Raw genomic sequence first — 19,229 nt, forward strand, 5'->3', positions numbered from 1 at the left:
GCACCTGAAGCAAACATTCTAAAGGGTACAAAAAGCATATATGCACACGCAAAAGCAAACGCATGTAAAGAGCAACCTGGGTGCCAAAAGAAAAGACGGCATGAGCGTACGATACAGATACGCGGTTTCAGGTTACGGGTATTCTGCAGGGTGAAACCTCCCTCTGGCTTTGCCTCTCGCACGAGCCTCGGAGTAAGCTTGAGTGTGTTATAAAAAGAGGAAAAAAATTAATTCTACTAGGCGACGATAAAAAAATGAACATAAACCAACATACCTTGACGACGTTGCCAACAGAAACCCGGTGATGAAATCAAATGCTGCAACAGCTGCAACTATATATATATATATATATATATATATATATATATATATATATATATATATATATATATATATAGCCTTCTGTCCTGCGCCTTCTCACGGCACAGCGAACGCTCAAACATACGCGTTACATCCTCGTTACACCCACGTTTTATTTTCTTGTGACTAAGTGTGGAGATAAGACTGCTTGGAGCCGGATGGAAAGGAGGGACGTCTTGAGGTAGGAGCCCTGGCGCGCCGCACCCATGGTACAGCAGACCGCGCGTGCGGCACAATACGGCGTGGGAGGCGAGATCAAGGGGATCAAGGCACAAGTAATCCGGTGGGGGTGGGTTGAAAGTCAGCGACGCGAACACAACACAAACTATACCGCTGCGACAGGACGGCAATGTAGGTAGAGCAGGTTAATCCATGGGCACTCGCAGCAAGAGTCTTGTGGGCCTCCGAAGATCTCTCCCGCCTATGACCGCAGTGGACGGCTACGCTGCCACCAACAATACGTCACAGTCGTCGGAGGCGCTGAGGAATGCAGAGTGCGTGCTAAGAGTCGCCCATTGCCTTGAAATCCGCTGCCGCGAACGACGCCTGTAAGAGCGCCATTATGGTGTAGGGCCGTGAAGCTGCGCAAAAGACTTGCGATGCGCCGCGCGCCGCTGCATCAGTTCCAAAAAGAATTATGTGGGCACGCCGAGGTGCGCGGGAAGCTGTCATGAATCCGTAGCTACGAAGTTCACGACAGCCCAGTGATGAGAGCAAGAGCTGCCGCGCACTGGGGCTTGCGCGCGAGCGGCTAGGGGCTGCGCGAATACGTGTGCGCAAGATGGCTTCCGTCCAGCGAGGAAGCCGGAGGAGTGAAGGGGGGCAATTACTGCGCCTCTGCTAGAGAGCGGCGCAACGAGGACTGCTGGTAATTGGAGATGCCTGCAGGGACAGCCACACCGTGTTGAAGTTGGAAACACTATAGAAGACTGGCATGTTGGTGACCGCCGCTTCCGGCGGCGCGATGGAAAGGCAGACCGCCGTCGCCTGCCTGCCTGCAGCATGGAGCCGACGGCCCACGAGAGAGAGATGCGGGGTTAACTGCGCTTCCTTTGGCTGTTCGAACGAAACTGTTCGATCTCTCAAAACGGCGAGTGCAAGAGCAAAACTTTCTCTCCCCGTAGCTTTTGGCGCGAGGGAGAAAGAAAAGGGAGCGAGGAGTCAATTTGTATTTTTTGTTGAAAAGCATTGGTCCCAAAACGTTCTCCCAGTTACCTTTCTGGGACCAAAATGCTATGATTTTTTTTTCTGCTTAACACCCCCGAAAAAACGTTTCTAGGCCATTAGTGGACGCACTGCCCTTTTGTTTGTGTTTCTGTGTCCTGCCTCTACGGCCTGGAAATGTTCGATAAATGTTTTACTGGGACTGGGACATTCAATCCTTTCTGGGCGCACATGGGGAGGTACTTTGTTTGCTGTGCCTGTACCCCCTGACTTGGCGTATTGTCATGTGCTCCCAAAGCTAACCTCTCTACTCCGTGTTGTTTGATTTCTAACATTGCTTGAACATCTGGTCTCATGCACAGTACCGCATAGCCGAAAGTCAGACTAGGAACCATCACCCCTTTGCGGATCCCTCTGACCACTTCATACCTATTGTAATTCCACAGTGGCCTGTTTTTCATGACAGCTGCATTCCTACCAGCTTTATTCATTACATATTTTTCATGCTCTGTCAGATAGACAGCACCGTTATTTATCCACACCCCAAGATACTTGTACTCATTCACTACTTCAAGCGCGAACTCCTGTACTCTATGCTCGCCGCCCTCATTATTAAATATCATGACTGCAGATTTTTCCGTACTAAACTTGCAACCTAATCTACCTCCCTCTGTAACACAAATGTCTATCAACTTCTGCAAATGTTGTCAGCCATTAGCACTATATATCATCCGCGTACATTTGTACTGGTAATGACTTCAATCCATTCTCCTTGCTTGAAAAAAGAAAGGTTTAAGCCTAGTCCACTCCTCTCTAGTTTGATCTCTAACCCTTGCAGGTACAACATGAACGACAACGGAGACAGAGGACATCCTTGCCTAAGCCCCCGTTGTATCTCTATAGGCCCTGATACATTTTTTCCCATTTTATAAGCACTCTGTTACCTTTATATATATATATATATATATATATATATATATATATATATATATATATATATATATATATATATATATATATATATATATATATATATATATATATATATATATATAGCAGACAAGGTAAAGGAAATGAGGGGCTCGTTTGACAAACATATTAAGGAAGCTAACAGTCACGGAAACCAAGGGGCATAGGGGAATGTTTTAATCTTTCTTTTTTTTATTTGTAGTGTCAATCAATCGGTTTGAAGAAAATTACTAATAAAGCAGCAGAAAGAACAACAATGCCGCCGGTGGTATATATATATATATATATATATATATATATATATATATATATATATATATATATATATATATATATATATATATATATATATATATATATACCACATCCATCTTTCACATCAAATTTGCCCAGTATGTCCCACAAATCCTCTTGAATAACGTTGTTGTAGGATCCTCTGATATCCATAAATAGGGGCCTGTGTTCCTTTTCAGCAATCTCTATACACTGTGGAAGCCCACAGGGCCGATGGGACCCCCCCTCCCGCACCTGTTACCAGGAGCGGTCATGCCCGGGGGGGGGGGGGGGGGGGGGGAATCGGGGAATGTACGTCGAGGCGTGACGCCCGCGCTTAGGGTGAGCTGCGGCACTAATCTTTTCTGTCCCGACGCGTGGCAATCGGTGGATCGAATGCGCATGCAGCGAGCTGCGCATTCCACTGGGCTCGGACCGGCGAGCCCTGGGCTCCGCCGGCGAGCCCTGGGCTCCGCCCACTTGCACATACGGTGCCACTGCACTGCGGTTGGTTAAAATTGGGCGAGAGCTAGATTACTCAAGCTCCGCCCAATTATCGAAGGGGTTAAAACCCGTGGGAGACAACGTCTTGGGACGAGCGCGCCGAGTCTCAAGCTCGGCCGTTTTTAACAGCCTTTTTTATCAGCCTTTTTTTAAACTGCCTTTTGCTCATATGCCTTTTTATGTCAGTGCCGTCTTTAATAAATAAGTTTTGTCGTGAGAAGTTGGAATTGCTGCCCCAACCGGCAACGTGTCGCCGGACGAAGACCTGATGTGCTCTTCGTACTGCTAACCGCCGTTCCTGCATCGGTAGGAGGGCAGGGAAGTTTAACTGCGTCAGTGAAAGCTGATCCTCCAACCTCCTTTTTCCGGAACCCATTTTCTAGCTCCCTAGCACCCCCTCGTTCTCTGCCCAAGCCTGCAGTTTGTCCTTTATAATCTGCATCACCACCCTGTAAACCACAGACGTCACTGTTATGGGACGGTAGTTGCTTATGTCAGCTTTGTCCCCCTTTTTCTTATATATCATGTTCATTCCACTTAATCGCCATTCATCGGGAGCTTTGACATCCACTATCATTTTGTTCGCTACCTCTATTAATGTTTGCTTGGATTTTGGTGCTAGCTTTTAACATAATCGGAATACCATCTGGTCCTGTCGACGTGCCACTAGGAACCTTCCTCTCCTCCCTTTCCCACTCTCTTTGCCCAAGTGAAGCAATTGCAGTAACCGGTTTATCCTCCTTCGATAAATTATGTGCAACATTTCTTTAAATTTTTCTGTTGTCCTTGTTCCTATGTGTTTCATTGCTTCATCCCCTTCTAGACGAATACCCTGATCCGTAACAATAAACCCTTTGTTCTCGCCCGTCGGCGTCCTCCGAGGCCCTCGCTTCCACTACGCGCGCCGTACTTCGGCCCGCTACCTTGGATTACTCAACCGTCATCCAAGAAACCTTGCTGCGCCTCATTCTCTGCGGTCCTACAGCAGCTAAACTCCTACGCCCCTGCACTGCAGCGGTTTACCCACCAGACTTTCCCTCCTCCTTCGAACGGTTTACCACGGTGCTGTGTCCGCGTGTGTCTGCTGCTCGGACATCTCCCTGTGGATTCTGGACGAACGGTGACTTTTTGGCATGCACCTAGTGTGCCTGCTTTCCCCTCCTGCCTCAATGGCAACTTTGTCCTTCGGGGCTCCCTAATACCCTCTTCCCCGCGCGCCATTCTGGCCCGCTCTCATTCTCCTGCCTTCACGGCACTCCTTTGCGAGTAATTTCTACTCCACCTACCCGCGCGCCTCTCCGGCCCGCTTTTCTCCCTCGCGCGCTACTTGTGCCCCCTCATTGCGGTTTTTCCCGTATTCCACATTCACGGCTTCTTATTCAGTCGCCCTCCTTTTCTAATCTCCATTCTGCCCCTCTGTGGCTATCGCGTGCGGGCAGTCCGCTTTTCGGCGCATTTTCCGGGAGTTCTCTTTGTTGCGCGTGCGCCCAGGGGTTGGCCGCAGTTGACGGCACACACGGGGTGCGCGCACGCGTACCTCGCTATCTAAGGGCGGTAGTCTGCGTTGTCGCGTTCGCCATGGGAAGCCCCCGGACTCATCCGCTTCTGCCGCCACCGCTTCGCTCCGTCGGGCGCCTCTCTGCACTTGCCCTCCCGGTCCTTTCGCCGCGCTGCGCTTCTGTTCGCGCGCTGTTTTAGCCCGGGGCCATACTCTCTTCTAGCCTTCCTCGCTCCCTTTCTTCACTGCGCGCAACTACACTGCCCGCCATCCGCCCACGCGGTACTCCCAAATTTTCCTGCCGACAAGGCATTCCCTGCGGGTGTTCACACCTAGCCCTTTTCGGCGCGCCTCAACGGCCCGCTTTTTCTTTGTGTCCATCATACCCCCCCCCCCCTTCTAGCGCACTTCGTGCCCTCTAATTTCTCTTTTTGAGCCTCTCTTGTCGCATTTCCTTTTAAAACCTTACTTCCGCCCTCTAAGGCATTCCCTACTCGAGCGAACGGCCCGCCTGCTCGTATTGTGGGTTTTCTCGTGGTGGCGTCGGCTCCCCCACACGTGGTGCATTGACACGCCTGCGCTATCTATGGGCGGTAGTCTGCGTTGCCGTGTTCATGGGCAGGGACCCCCCCGGACGCGTCCGCTTCTGCCGCCACCGCTTCACCCCTTCGGGCGCCTCGTTTCCCGTGGCCTCCCGCTCTCTTTGCCGTCGGGCTGGTTCGCTCGCCACCCCTTCCCGCCTTGGGTCGACTTTGTACCTCTTTACGGGCATTCCATGCCCCCAGCCCCTTCGCGGCATCCTACTTCTTCCTTTGCGCGCAAATTCCTTGCCCGCCATCCGCTTATGCGGTAACCTTAACGCGAGGTGGGTGCTCGCACCACACCTTGCGATGATGTGCTTTCGCACCACACCTTGCGATGATGTGCTTTTGCGCCGCTCTTTGCCGTGTTCCTTTCTACCTGCTCCCCCCCCCCCCCCTTCCCTTGACATCTCCTCCTCCTCTCACATATTTCTTTAATCCCTCTCCCTTGCTCAGCCCCGTTGCGGTGTACCCTTCCCAAAGGAGACAGGTATAGGGCTGAGCACTCCCTTTAATCACCCCCCCCCCTCCCTACCCCCCATCGACCATTCAGAGAATCTCAATTCCCATAGAAGGTCCGTTCGATTCGCCTGCACTTCGTTAACTGGTTCTCGCAGTGCTGCACTTCGCCATTCGTTTCAGCGGTACAAGATGCCGCCGTCTGCACGACGCCATTCGTTTCAAAGTAGTGCAGACGTTGTGCAGGTCAAATGAAGTGCAGGAAAACTGTGCACCTCCTCAATGGTCGGTGCCGAAATGGTGCAGCTGTAGCCGCCATAGAAGCAGACGACGGCTTGCGCTTTGGGATAAACGGCGGATATGCTCAAATTATTCCACTCGTCGATGATAACAGTGTCTCACACGGGCCTGCCGACTCTCATGGAACGTGAGTGGCCACACGAGAAGGCGGCGACGGAGGTGGGGACGGCGGCCCTCGCCGGCACCTTGCATCTCTCGACCATCTCGTGCTCTCGACGGACCCGTAACCGGCGTCTTTCATTTGTACTAATAAAGATATTAGTACTCGATGCCGGTTATGTTAACTAAAAAGTAAACACGTGCATGCAGCGCATGATGCACGTTGTTGCAACAACCGCTTAGCATGCAAGTCGGCGCGCGCACACCTCAGTCGTGTTCAGTAAAAGAACACAGGTGCGTTTCGCTTAGCTGCCGCAAGGTTGCATCGAGGTTGATTCATGGCAACACTTCGCTGCGATGTGCTGTTTTAAATCCTTCACGCGGTTTGGGATGTTGGCGGCCGTTGATTGGGGCGCCACGCTGCTGGCTGCAATTTGGTGGCGACGCCAAGGCTAGCAGACGACCAGGCCTGCACTCGACCATTCGTTTTGGAAGTAGGCAGCACTTGAACTGTTGGAACTGGCGCTGCACGCTCGCGGCACCGCCACGGCACCGCTGCGGAACTTTACAGAATGTTGCAGGGAGTACAGGCGAATCGAACGGACCAAGAGTTTCTAAACTCTGTTCTTTCCACTACATTCTACTACAGGGTTGCTTCTAATCAGCCGTCTCGTGGCGCCATCGTCAGTAGAGTGGAAAGGGTAGCTTTTCACGTGGTTTGTTGAAGCTGTTCACTGTCCCACTCACTCCAACGGCGGAGCACATGTGCAGGAAGCAGCTCGCGCGCTTTTTCTTTGTGTGCTTGTGTACGGCTCATCCGTGCCACTAGTATAAAGGTTCGTTCGTCGCACATCGCTTTGTACTATTCCCGGTGACCGTTGGCCTGTAACAGTCCAAGCTCCCACGATGTCAGCAAGCAAGCCAGCGTACAAAATAGGTGAGCACTTTGTGTGTTATCCGTTTCTGCCGGCGTTATGAAAGGCTGCATTGTAAACTTCAGTTGGTTTGGCTAGGTTCGCCTTCAGAAATGAGCAGGGAGGCTGTAGTTAACATGTTCATGTCGCAAGTGGCTTGTGATTTTTGGGCGTGCGCAGCCGAATATTGCATGTAAATTCAGTTGTCCGCTCTGTACGGTGCATGTTTTCCAGTGCAAGCAGCATAATTCCCTGTAGACAACTTTTTATGAATAATCGCTGACTATTTCGCCGCGAGCACTTGCGTAACTTCAGCACAGCATGCACTGATGTGCCAAACACATCATAAAGTGAAACCGTTAGTTCTAGCCGAGCACGTGTTGCCGTTGTCTGCGGCAGCCGGCGTTATAATCAGCCGCACACCTCGCGTTCCCGCGTGGTTCGGGCGCAACTACGTTCCTTGCACTTGCCTTTATTTAGTTGTTAAATGTTGGCTTCGTGCATTGAAATAAGGAAAACTGTAAAGGTTTCTTTTTTTGCAATTGGAAAGAACAAATGACTTTTTCAACGGTGCAACTACGTTTTTTGGCAGTCGCCAATTTTCTCGCCTCGGCGGTTCCAGCCCGCCAAATTTCGAATTTGTTTTATGGTCATACACAACTTTTGGTTGGCAGTAAAAAAAAAAAACGACAACGTTTTGAGGCAACATATTTAACACACTGGAAAGTAAAGAAACATTGGCATTGACTGATGCCAGAAATCGTATGTCGTGTATTTCGGGTTGGACTGCATGCGCCATGCCGAGTGCAGTACGCGTTGACGAATGAGCAGATACCTCATGCAATAGTGTCGCACAGAAATTTCGAATGCGCCCCTGCCGATTGTGCGCAGTGGAAGCCGCAGCCGCTCTAGACGAGATAAGTTTTCAAGTACTTGCTGTTCGGAGGTCGAACGAGCGTACAAGTAGATAATAGGATGGGTTTTGAGGTTGGAAGCAGCATTTGCCGTGGCAACTTTTTGTTTTTGTTATCGGAGAGTCTATTCCACTCATGGGATTCGAAAGTGTCAACTCATGGAGCAAATCTTCGTGGTTTCGATCAGTTAGCAGAGAAATCCGCTGAAGTCATTGCATAACAATGGCAATTCTATGCAGGTGGGTCTTGGCTATGTGGGCCGAGCAGCGAACTGCTGTAGAAAATTCACAGCTGCCAAGTGATTCAGTTGGGCCTAGATCATGCGATAACGGGAGTGGGAGGGGAGGTCTGGGGGGGGGGGGGGGGTGGCTCGGTGGTTGCTTTCTTTTTGTTTGAATGACAGGAGCTGTTGTGAATCTGTTCGAAAAATGGTCACTGGTTTTCTCGAGCACAAAAGAAAAATAATAATAAACTGGCCAAGCTCCTGTACCATGAGAGGTAGTGATATTTGAAGGCACCTTGGTTTGTCTGCTCTCTAAAACGGGTTGTTTTATCAGGGCAGTTTATGTTGCTAGGCTCGTAGGTTTGTTATTCGAGAAATAAGAGTGGCAGGAATGTTCAGGGCTTGGATGCAGAAGACAGGATGCGTGCTATACATCCTAACTGTCTTATCTGTTTCCTTGCCTGCATTTTGCGCTGCCATTCACACTCTTGAGGTGCTTGTCTGGACTGCTCAGTATCGCTTTATTGGCTTTTGCTTGCTTTTGTCGAAAACTGCCAGGAGTGCAGCCAGCCGTTGCAACAACCTTGGGCGAACTGATGGTGTTGTAAGTGTATGGGATAAAAGGCCAAAGTATGACTGTGCGCGTCTCAGTGCATTTTGCAGCACCGGCTGTGCACTGTGTTACTATGTTGGCTGGTGTTCATAGGCCTGCACTGAGGTGGGGAGCAAGGGTGGCAGTGCCCCCCCGCCCCCCCAACCGGCATAAGGAAAGGGGGCACAGATTTTGTCCTTTATTGTTTCCTGCTACCCAGAAGACTTAAAGACGCACTACCATGAATTTCGCCCTCCCCCTCTTATAGAGAGACCTGTGCATGCCTATGCTAGTGTACTCAGGAGCTTTGGCTTCTGCATGGCCTCTGAGATATCTGCAAGCCCTATTAATGTGTGGCCTAAAAAGCCATTAAGAAATAAATACTTGAATTCAAGCCATTCAGTTATTTTTGAAGCTGCGAATGATATCGGCTCATAGGTTTTTCTTGGTGAGCCATGTGCTGCATATAATCTCCAGTGTGCTCAGTGGTGCCGCTGATGATTCCATGATTTGATTAAATGAGATCATTTCAAAGAGAGGTACTTTATTAGCTTAGTTTGTTAAAAAACTTTTGTTTACTCTCCAAGCTTGCTTTAAACTGTATCCCTGCTTTCCATATTTGAGCTGTCTGCTTCCATGCCACGATCTACTCAGTTCCAGAGTGCTGGCAGTGCTGCTTAGTGTGCAAGCTGCTTTGGGGCAGTTCCTTGCATTTGAAGTTCTTCTATATTGCTGTATTTAGGGATAGTCGTGAAAGGTTTAGGAAGTGTGAACCATTTTATTATCTTGAGTGACATAAGAATTGAAAATAAAGTACTACTTTGTACTTGCTCCATTGAGATTTGACCATTTCATTACCCAATAGATGGCTTGCATGTGAAGTGGCAAACTCCATGATGGAGCATCGTGCATAGCTTCTGTGGTGCAGGTGGCGATAATTGTATTATGCAAGTGTGGATATCTTTGCTGTGCTCCTGGTCCTTCAGCATGGTTGCCAATATGACGCCAGTGCAAGCTATCTGTACTATCAGCCAGTGAGCATGCATTGCTGCTCTGCTGCTGCTATTCAAACTGTTTTTTACTGCAGTTCCTAATTGCTTGTTCCTAAAAGAGCAAAAATTGTCTTAAGTGGTCACTGAAAAATTTCGTCAGTTACTAGTTGCAGAAAGGAATATGGGCTGGTCATAGCAGCAATGTCCTAAATACAAGGTTGAATGATTTTGCTCTTAATCAGTTTCTAGAACATGGTATACCATACAGTAGCCATACCATTGTTGAAGAGCCCCATCAGTCATCAATTTAAACACCTTAAATGACATAACCCATAAAGTGCTGCAATGCTTTTCCCTTCATATATAACTGTTTACATGCATCAGTGCGATAAATTTATCGTGAAATTTGTGGGAAATGCAAAAGCTTGCTTACGCCATTAATAACTCTTGTGGCGAATGCAAAAATAGTTTGTTTAATCACATAATAACCGTAAGGGAGAAAATTCTTTGGTATTACTCTGTCATCAGTCTTGTAGAGTTTATCGTACACACTTCTGGAAAGAAATTGACAACAGAATGATCATGCTAAGGTACAGAACAGAAATTTAAACATAGTTGTTATTTCATGTTTCAGTTAAAGGAGTTAGACACCTAATTTTAGTGGCATTTTTTCTTCTCTACAATAATGCGGAAGACACTACTATACATGAATCACCATGTGATATCTGCCTATGACCGCTAAATAATTTGTAATCGAAATTTTTTGTGTCCTGCTGTTTCGGTTTTGGTTTTAACAGTCAAACGATGGCTGTGGCGTCAAAGAGTGCTTTTGTATCACGGGAGGCATGGAAAATGTCCACATAATCACTGCTTCATCGTTTTAATTTACTGCAGTGCTGAAACCAGCCTCTCTTAAGAGCCGGAATGACAACGAACGTGGAAGCAGCGATTATATTGCAGTTTTTATATTGCAGGACTCGCGTGACCTGTAAGCACACGGTGACGTCACATTCCTCATTTGGCTGTTGAAACCGAAAGCACGAGAAAAATGCGATTATAAATTATTTAGCGGTCGTAGGAGAATACCGGGTGTAATCCATGTGTAATTCCTTACACATCATTAAAAACAAGAAAACACACACCCAAAAGTTAGGTGTTTATACTCCTTTAACAAGCTCAAGGTTGCATTTTGAGAGAGCTGCAGAATTTTTTTAATTGTGGTTTTGTTCACTGTTTTTTGTGACATGCACTGAGCCAAATGCTCTGTGCATTTTTTTAGTCGGCGGATGTGTACAGACAGTCATGGCTGTCCTTGAACAAAACATCCAGCCAAAATGCAATTGCCACGTGGCGGACATCCGTTGTACGTTTTTGAGGTGGAAGGCCTGACCCGGAGGATACAGATGTTCTGCTTTTTCTTTTTATGGCTTCAAACAGCTGTTAGGCTGCGCCCAAAAGCTTGTTCAAGCTGAACTGTATGATTGCAGATAAGCCTACAATACTTTGACAGTTTCATTCCAGCTGCTGTATAACTGATCGAGGCACAGCTTGAAAAAAAATTTTTAGTGCTTTTCCCTGCAGTCTCCAATTTCCACTTGTACAAAAACTGACCGGTTTTGGTAGTATAGGATTGAAATTTGTGGCTTAATTTTTGAAGGCAAGAATCATTAGATGTGAAATAATGGGTTCTTAAGCGACTTCTGACTCCACTTATTGCTTATTTTGGATAATGTAATGAAATTGCTGTTCTGTATTAATTTGTTGTCAGGCAGTTATGCAGAGAAAGAGTGCTTGTAGCTTGCAAGGTTCTGGTCCCACATTGTTGCTTTTTTCCAGGTATGCTGCTAAGGCAGAGATAGAAAAGAGAGCTAAAAAAACATGCTTCCTGTTTTGTTCTTTGCAGCTGTGCTGGCTGTGCATTGGCTAGAAATTAATCTTTTCCAGTACATGGTGACCTGGAAATGATAACTGAGCATGTAGAGGGTCCTTTCAAAAATTCGAAAATACCTGATTTTTTTTTATTCATGTTCATGAATTTTGAATCTGAAAGGACTATAGACACCAAATTTTCGCTTGCAGGTTTTCTTCTTTTAAATGATGCGTTGGACATTGGTATACATGGAGCACCCCATATATAGTATTTGCCGAAGACTGCTAACTAATTTATAATTAAATTTCTTTTTGACAATGTTTCGGTGTCGAACGATGAGACGTGTAGTTGAACGTTCGGTCACGTGAGGCACGAAAAAAATGGCAATATAACGGCTGGTACATCATTTGTTGTAATTCTAGCTCTTGAAGCAGGCTGGTTTAAGTACTAAGTTAAAATTAAGCTACATATCACGAGTTTATATTGCATTTTTTCCATGTCTCACTTGACGTAAAGTTCAACTACACATCCTAGTCATCATTCGGTTGACGAAACCGAAACAGCATGAGAGAAGAAATTCAGTTATAAATTAATAGCGGCCGTAGGCAACTACCACATGGTGGGCCATGTACTTTAATGTCTAATACATCACTGAAAGAAGAAAAAAAAACTGGCAATAAAATTGGGTGTCTATAGTCCTTGAAATAAAACTTACTTTCTTCTATAATGTTTTTCGAGGGCATTGTAAGCAAATGCAAGGGATTGCTTTTTTTTTCCTTGAGGAGGTGTACTAAGAGTGCCGCACATGAAGAAAATAGGATAAAAATACAGGAATTGTCTAAGGCTTTGACGCAGATTTATTACTGCATCTTAACACTTGCTATTTACCTCTAAGTGCACATACTAGGTGGCTGCCTTAGCTGTATAATAATTGAAACTAGCTCTTAGCACTTAAATAACTGCTATGATGTGTGGTTGGGTGATCTTTATCAAAAGTAGGGTTGTTTTTAATCTTTTAAATATGCCGCAGACAACATTAATCATCTTATGGTTACTCTGTTTTTGTAGCAATTTCAATTTTATTTTTTTAAGGTACAAAATGAGCTGGCCAGTTTTAACAGAGATGTTGTAGTATTGGGGGCAGATTTGCCTAATGCTATCTGCTGTACATCATGTGTGATCGGAATCAAAATTAAATGCTGTGTGGTACACATGTACATGCACGCAGACACATGCACAAGTGCACACGCACAGTGTTTTGTAATTTGTGCTTTAAGTTCTGGTTTTCATGAGTCTGGTCTGGTCTGGCATGGCAGTGTGACATCTATACATCTGCCATTTTGCTTTCATGAAATGGAAACCCAAGCCTGGAAATTGGGTTTCACCTGCACTGCCTTCCTTTCTTTCTTTCTTTTTTATTGACGTACTGGAAATCTATTAGCCCCGGAGTAGGTGCTGGTTCAAACAGAGAGCTGCACTTTAATAACCAGAGCACCGCTGTACTTCGAAACACTCGTCCTCAGCACCTGTAGGAACAGTACAGGAGAAAATGCATTTTCACATTTCGCCCGTCGATGAATGTGTCCTCTTTCAGAACCTGATGTGTGGTTTTATCTTTATTTCCTGGAGACCAGAGGGCTGAATGAGAACAGCATGTGTTCACATTCCTCATAATTGGTTTTTATTCTGCTTGTTGCATTGCCCTCATGTTTTGCTGTGTCATATACTCCTGCTCCAGAATACTGGTTTCCGGCCAACAATAGCTCGTTTTCATGCTGTGCATGGAACTTCAGCCAGCTGCACTTGTGCCAGGGATGTCTGACTACGTGGCAATTTCCTGAAATTTTATTGCATTGCCTAGCTGAGCAGTAAAATCACATTTTGGCGTACGTGAATTGTAGACATATCAACAGTAAGAACTTCTGAAATATGCAGTACTATGCATTACAGTACATTACTTACGCATAGGCTAAACTAAATATACCATGACGTTGCTACAGATTTGTAATTAACATAGCTTTTGTTCTTGTAAGCATGCTGTGTAGCAACTTAGGGAGTGAGCAGCCAGGACATCTGATGTTACTTTCTAGAGGATAGTTGGTTCTGATATAATTTTTAAACAAGTTTTTCTTTAGAAATTAATGTGCTTCTATTGATCTGCAGAAGTCAACAACCATTGGCCTAATCAGGTGTTTTTTTCTAAAGGGGTTTTTTTTTTCTAAAGAACGAAGAAAACTTGCTGATACTCATTTTTTCCAAAAGCTTTTCAGTGTCGGCATGCAGATAGTTTATTTCGAAAATGCAATACATTCATGTGCTCATGGATTGCGGCTTTCTTTGCATGTCAAATACTTTTTAGGAAACATGACATCATCTTCATATAAATTGTTATCCAACCTGGTTGCTAGCTTTTGTCTGGAAACTATTTTTTAAGCTTTTACTACAGTCAGCTAAGCTGTTCAACATTTGCTTGAATGGAAGTTTAGATATTTGGTAACATGGGTTTTGTTGTGTCTAAGAACAGCGGTAAAACTCACTTGGCCTATTATGGGGAAAAGGGAGAATGCTTTTAGCCAAAGCTAGGTAATCAAGAAGACCCAAAAGACTTGTGAGGTAAAGCAAGGCAAGCATGAGGGAGAAATTTATTTCCTCCTCCCTCCACCCAATAAGAAAGGAAGGCAAGCTAGCAATAACATTGGTTTCTTTTTTTTTTCCAGCCGACATTGGGTTGGCTGACTTTGGTCGCAAAGAGATTATTATTGCTGAAAATGAAATGCCTGGACTGATGGCACTGCGTCGCAATTATGGTCCTTCAAAGCCACTGAAGGGTGCTCGAATTGCTGGCTGTCTTCATATGACCATTCAGACTGCTGTGCTCATTGAGACTTTGCTTGAGCTTGGAGCTGAGGTAAGTGTAAAGGACAATCGGCATGCTCATGTTCTCCCATATGCAGCAAAGCGCTTGTGTGCGGATACTGAGAATTTTTTTAATTGCTTATGTTAACTGTCTCTTCAGGCAGTGGAAGACTGGGAAAAAAGAACTGTTCAACAGAGCCATTGCAAATCACGTGCATTAGCGCTTCATTCTGCAATCTGTATCTGAATTTGGCTTACTTTGTTTGCTGGTGACTTCTCTCTTGCAAAACCCATAGTGGAGGTCAGCAAGAGAATTGTACTTCAGTGTGAAATGTCGTTTTCAAACCTTAGATGAGTATAGTTTGTTTGCTTGTTTTCTTTTTAGTTATGATGTGCAAAACATTGATATACCTATATCACCATGTCGCATTCGCCTGCGACTGCTATGTAATTTGTAGCTGAATATCTTCTCCAACCTGTTTTTGGTTTCAGTTTCACAGCCGAGCGATGGCTATGACCTCAAAATGTCAGCATAGGTCATGCGAGGCGTGAAGAAAACTGCAGAATAATCGCTGCTTTTTCACTAGTGAGTCTGGCCTTTGTGGAAGGCTGAGTTTAGTGTTTTAGTGAATGAGAACATATCGGCCATTATATTGCAGTTTTTGTCATGCCTCATGTGACCTATAGTGACCATTGAGGTCAAAGCCATCGCTCAACTCTAGAAACCAAAACGAAACAGGTTGTAGAAAAAATGCAGTTATAAATTATTTGGCGACCATAGGCGAATACCTTGTGGTGATCCACGTTTAGTAATGTCTTATGCATCATTACAAAGAAGAAAACATACAACTGAAATTTGGTGTCAATACTCTTTTAAATGTTCTGTCTTCTGATAAGACAGCTGTGCACGAGTTCACCAAAGAAAACTAGAGAAATTAAATATTCCGCACAAAGATTGCTTATAGATAGTAAAGAGTAACTAAAAAATAATGTCAATCCACTTGGGATACTGAAATCAACAAATTTCACCTGGCAAAACTGGTCTTCGACGAATGAAAGTCATCTCAGCACCAAAAAACCTTTATTGAAGTCATCTTGTGTTGACTTCACATAGGACACACTCATCTTGCATATAACTTTATACTTGTGAAGCAGGAAAATCCCCTCTGTGACCTATGTGGTGAAGCGGGTCACAGTCAACCATATTGTATAGTTGTGCATAAAACGGGAGAAACTAAGCATTTCACATCGTACGAAAACATGTTTCTTTGCGCCCCAACTCGCTCTTAGGAGAGATTGCAGTAGTAGACGTGTCACGAATTGTTAGGTTCCCTGAAGAGGGAAATGTCATCAAGTTGTAACACTTAAGAAGTAGTCTGCGAGCACAAGAGCCAGATCTTTCCCTCGTTGTTTGGCGCTGCACGATAGCCTTAGCTGCTTATGCACCACAAAACCTAATACACCGCCACCATTTTCAGTTCTATCTTATTTGTGTGTGTGTCTTGTACGAATCGTTCCTTGCACTTAATTTTAGTCTTTTTTTTTTTGCTATCCCTCATGTCTTTTATTCCCACCCCTCACCCTCGCTCTCCATTCTATTTTGCCAACTTCAGGCCTGGTGTCTGAGGAAAAAGCAGTTTCTGCAGCTGGCAGACAGCTTTTATAGTTACTTTTAAAATATTTAATAAAATCTGCTACCACCATCATCTTAGTCCATTACTTGACAGCATACTGTGACTGATTTTTATGTATGAAGTGCCATATAATGAATGAGACATTTACTTTAATTTGTGTGCCACTTTCATTGATTGGATTTTGAAACTTAAGTGTTAAAATCCTTAAGGGGTGCTGTATGACCTGTCACAGCTGAGATCAACTCCATCCAACTTTTGTTCGTAGTAAAAATTTATTCTTTGGCTCTTTCTGGCTATGTTGATGTTTTTTTTCTGGCAGCAAAAGACACGTGTATTGCTGAGAAAATTGGATTTAAAATTTGTCCCGCCATTTGATTCAAACTCGTGACACCAAAACAAAGGACTCATTGATCACTGTTTGAAAATAAATGGCTTGCTTGCAAAAATGACCAGTGATGGCAACACCTGTGTCATTTCTTGACCTTGTTTTAGCTTACAAAAGCTTCATTCCCAGTGAAAGGGATGTCTTTGTTATTGGAATGCGGTAATGTACCAGCTGCTTTGTCATTTGGCACCTTATTGCAGCAGAGTGCAGTGGAATTGACAGCAGTAAGCACTGGCCCACCAGGGGAGTGCCTGTATGAGCGTCATCTCTTAGGATGTTTTGGAAACGGACACAGCACAAAGCTCTTGCCAGTTTCTCAGTTGTGCTTTGTGACAAAACCTTGCCTCGACTGTACGTGGCAATGTCAGTGAGAATAGGTGCATTTGTCCTGTGGTCATTCTGGGACAAGCATTGCCTGCTGTGTTCCATGAAGCAAAGTACAGTGGCTCCTTCTGACTCTTACTGCATTTCCCTTGCTACGGGTGCCTGGTGACTGGCAGAGTGTGTGTAGCTGCTTACACTGAACAATAAAAAAAGAACTGGAAGCATTGAGTTCACTGAATACCTAGTACGTGTGATATTGGTATTCAATTGGCTTTCTTTACTTCAGTCTGTCTCAAATGCCTTTTTGGCACAAAATTGTCTGCCACAGTATTGAAACAGAGCATGAACTCAAAAAAGTGTTACAATGGGGTAAAACTTAAAAAAAAACAGCTGTTGGCATCTATGGGCTATGGCCTGCAGGGCGTTATATGGACATCTTCTGGCCTATGTCATTTGCACACATGGCGGGTGGTCTGGTGGACAAAACATGTCGCTTCTGACAGGATTGCAGCATATGTGATGCAGTAAAATCTCTTTAATTTGCCCTTCAAGGGACCCCAAAAAAAGTGGTAGAATTATCAGATAGCCCTAAAAAAACTGCTGAAAACTGTATGGATCGCAGTAGTTCTATCTGAAGGACGCCTGGACATTGGTTGTCTACATTTGAGATGAAAACCAGGCGACAACAGTTTTTTGTGGCTTTGTGAAGCGCTTTGCTTTGCACACACTGTCGGGAGTATCGAATTTCTTTAAAATCATAAAGGCCTCCATAGGCCTTTTTGCAGTGTGATGCAGTAGCAGTAGTGCCTCTTAACAAATGGTCCCTTCACGTTTTGAGGACGTTTCACCGCATGGAACGTGAACAGCGTGTTTGAGTGTACTGGAAGAACGAAAGAAGCACGTGAATGCATGCGAGGGAAATAATGCGTAGCAGGCGTTAGAAAGGCATGACACCATTCCAAATTAAAAAAAAACAATGACTCTCCAAGCAGCTTCCTGAACAAAGTGAGTGGTTGATTTGCGCACCTGATGGAAGCCGCGGGATGGCATGAAGTTAAGAAAAATGCAACTGAAGCTATGTCGGTGAGCTAACTTTCAGTAATGAATGACTTCCAATAGTTGCTGTGCCTGAGGTATGTGTGGGCACCACTGTTTCATGCAATTCAAGTTCCGAGAGGTCTGTTTGGATAATTGCTGGCTATGCGGGTTGTACCACAATGCCATCCCCCGTCTGAATTAACAAGCGTCTAACACCATAGGCTTGCACGGGCGTCGGCTCGGACCACGCTCCTAGTTTGAATTATCCAAATTAACAGAGAGTGAATTAATTATATTCAATCGTATATACTGAGATGGCTCTAACTGAGAGAAGAAATGCTGGGGAGGAACGCGCGACATGGGCAGATTTAATTTGGAGGGCTACAGTAGAGCTACAAAGGTCTTTGGAAGGCTGCATGTCCTGCATGCTCATTGAAAAAGTAGTGAGCAAATGAAGATTGACTTGGTTTCTTGCTGAACTAGAACAAATCTGTCTACCTCATCTTTTAGTGTTATTTAATTTGTTCATTCTTGTTCAGGTTCAGTGGTCAAGCTGCAACATTTTTTCCACCCAAGATCATGCTGCTGCAGCTATTGCTAAGCGTGGTGTTCCTGTATATGCTTGGAAAGGAGAAACTGAGGAAGAGTACATCTGGTGCATTGAACAGGTATGAAGTGCATGTCTTAAAAAATGTGCTGACTTTTTTTGCCCTGCTCAGGGGTGGTGATGACAGTGCTAAGCAAACCATGCCACATTCCCCCTAACCTATGAGTGCTGACTCCAAGGCCCTCGCAGAAGTTGGCATGACTTCGCAGAGGGCCCTGTCTCTTGTTCGCTTGGATAATGTTGTCATTGGTCTGCAGGTGAATGTCTGAGCCTTTGGCTGTGTCTTTTTACTGGAATGGCATTCCCATTTGCGGTGGAAAAAAAAAAAAAAAATCTTCTGCGCAGCGCTCGCTTGTCAAACTTAAGATTCCTTGTTAAACGTAGTGCTGGGAAACTTGGTCCGGGTCTTTTATCTTTACAGATTAAATGGCTTGAGATGTTTCTGACCAGCTCCTACTGATCGTTGTCCCATTCCCTTCGCAGTCAATATTTGGCCTTGCCTTTGAGCCATGGTCTTGATGTGGATTGCTCCACTATCTAGAGCTTGTCTGAAAGCGCAGGTCCTGCCAGGCATACGTGTCAAGTGTGGGCCGAGCTCAGGCTTGTTACTACAGGCTCATGTATGTAGGAACTCTGTGCGGGAGGAGGCATTTACTGCGGCATCTTTTTTTTT

At 45.3% G+C, this 19,229-nt stretch overlaps 1 protein-coding gene across 1 annotated transcript in view; it reads left to right on the top strand.

The window, feature by feature from the left end:
- Positions 1–6,933: 6,933 nt before the first annotated feature.
- Positions 6,934–19,229, top strand: part of Ahcy (adenosylhomocysteinase) — a 37,268-nt gene continuing 24,972 nt past the window's right edge. Inside the window, exons 1-3 of the mRNA XM_077646268.1 lie at positions 6,934–7,144; positions 14,430–14,620; positions 18,489–18,617. Coding sequence (XP_077502394.1) covers positions 7,114–7,144; positions 14,430–14,620; positions 18,489–18,617 — 351 coding nt within the window. The 5' untranslated portion in view covers positions 6,934–7,113. The remainder of the gene's footprint in view (positions 7,145–14,429; positions 14,621–18,488; positions 18,618–19,229) is intronic.

This window comes from Amblyomma americanum, chromosome 1 (genome assembly GCF_052857255.1).
Source record: "Amblyomma americanum isolate KBUSLIRL-KWMA chromosome 1, ASM5285725v1, whole genome shotgun sequence".
In the NCBI taxonomy this organism is placed as follows: Eukaryota; Metazoa; Arthropoda; class Arachnida; order Ixodida; family Ixodidae; genus Amblyomma; species Amblyomma americanum.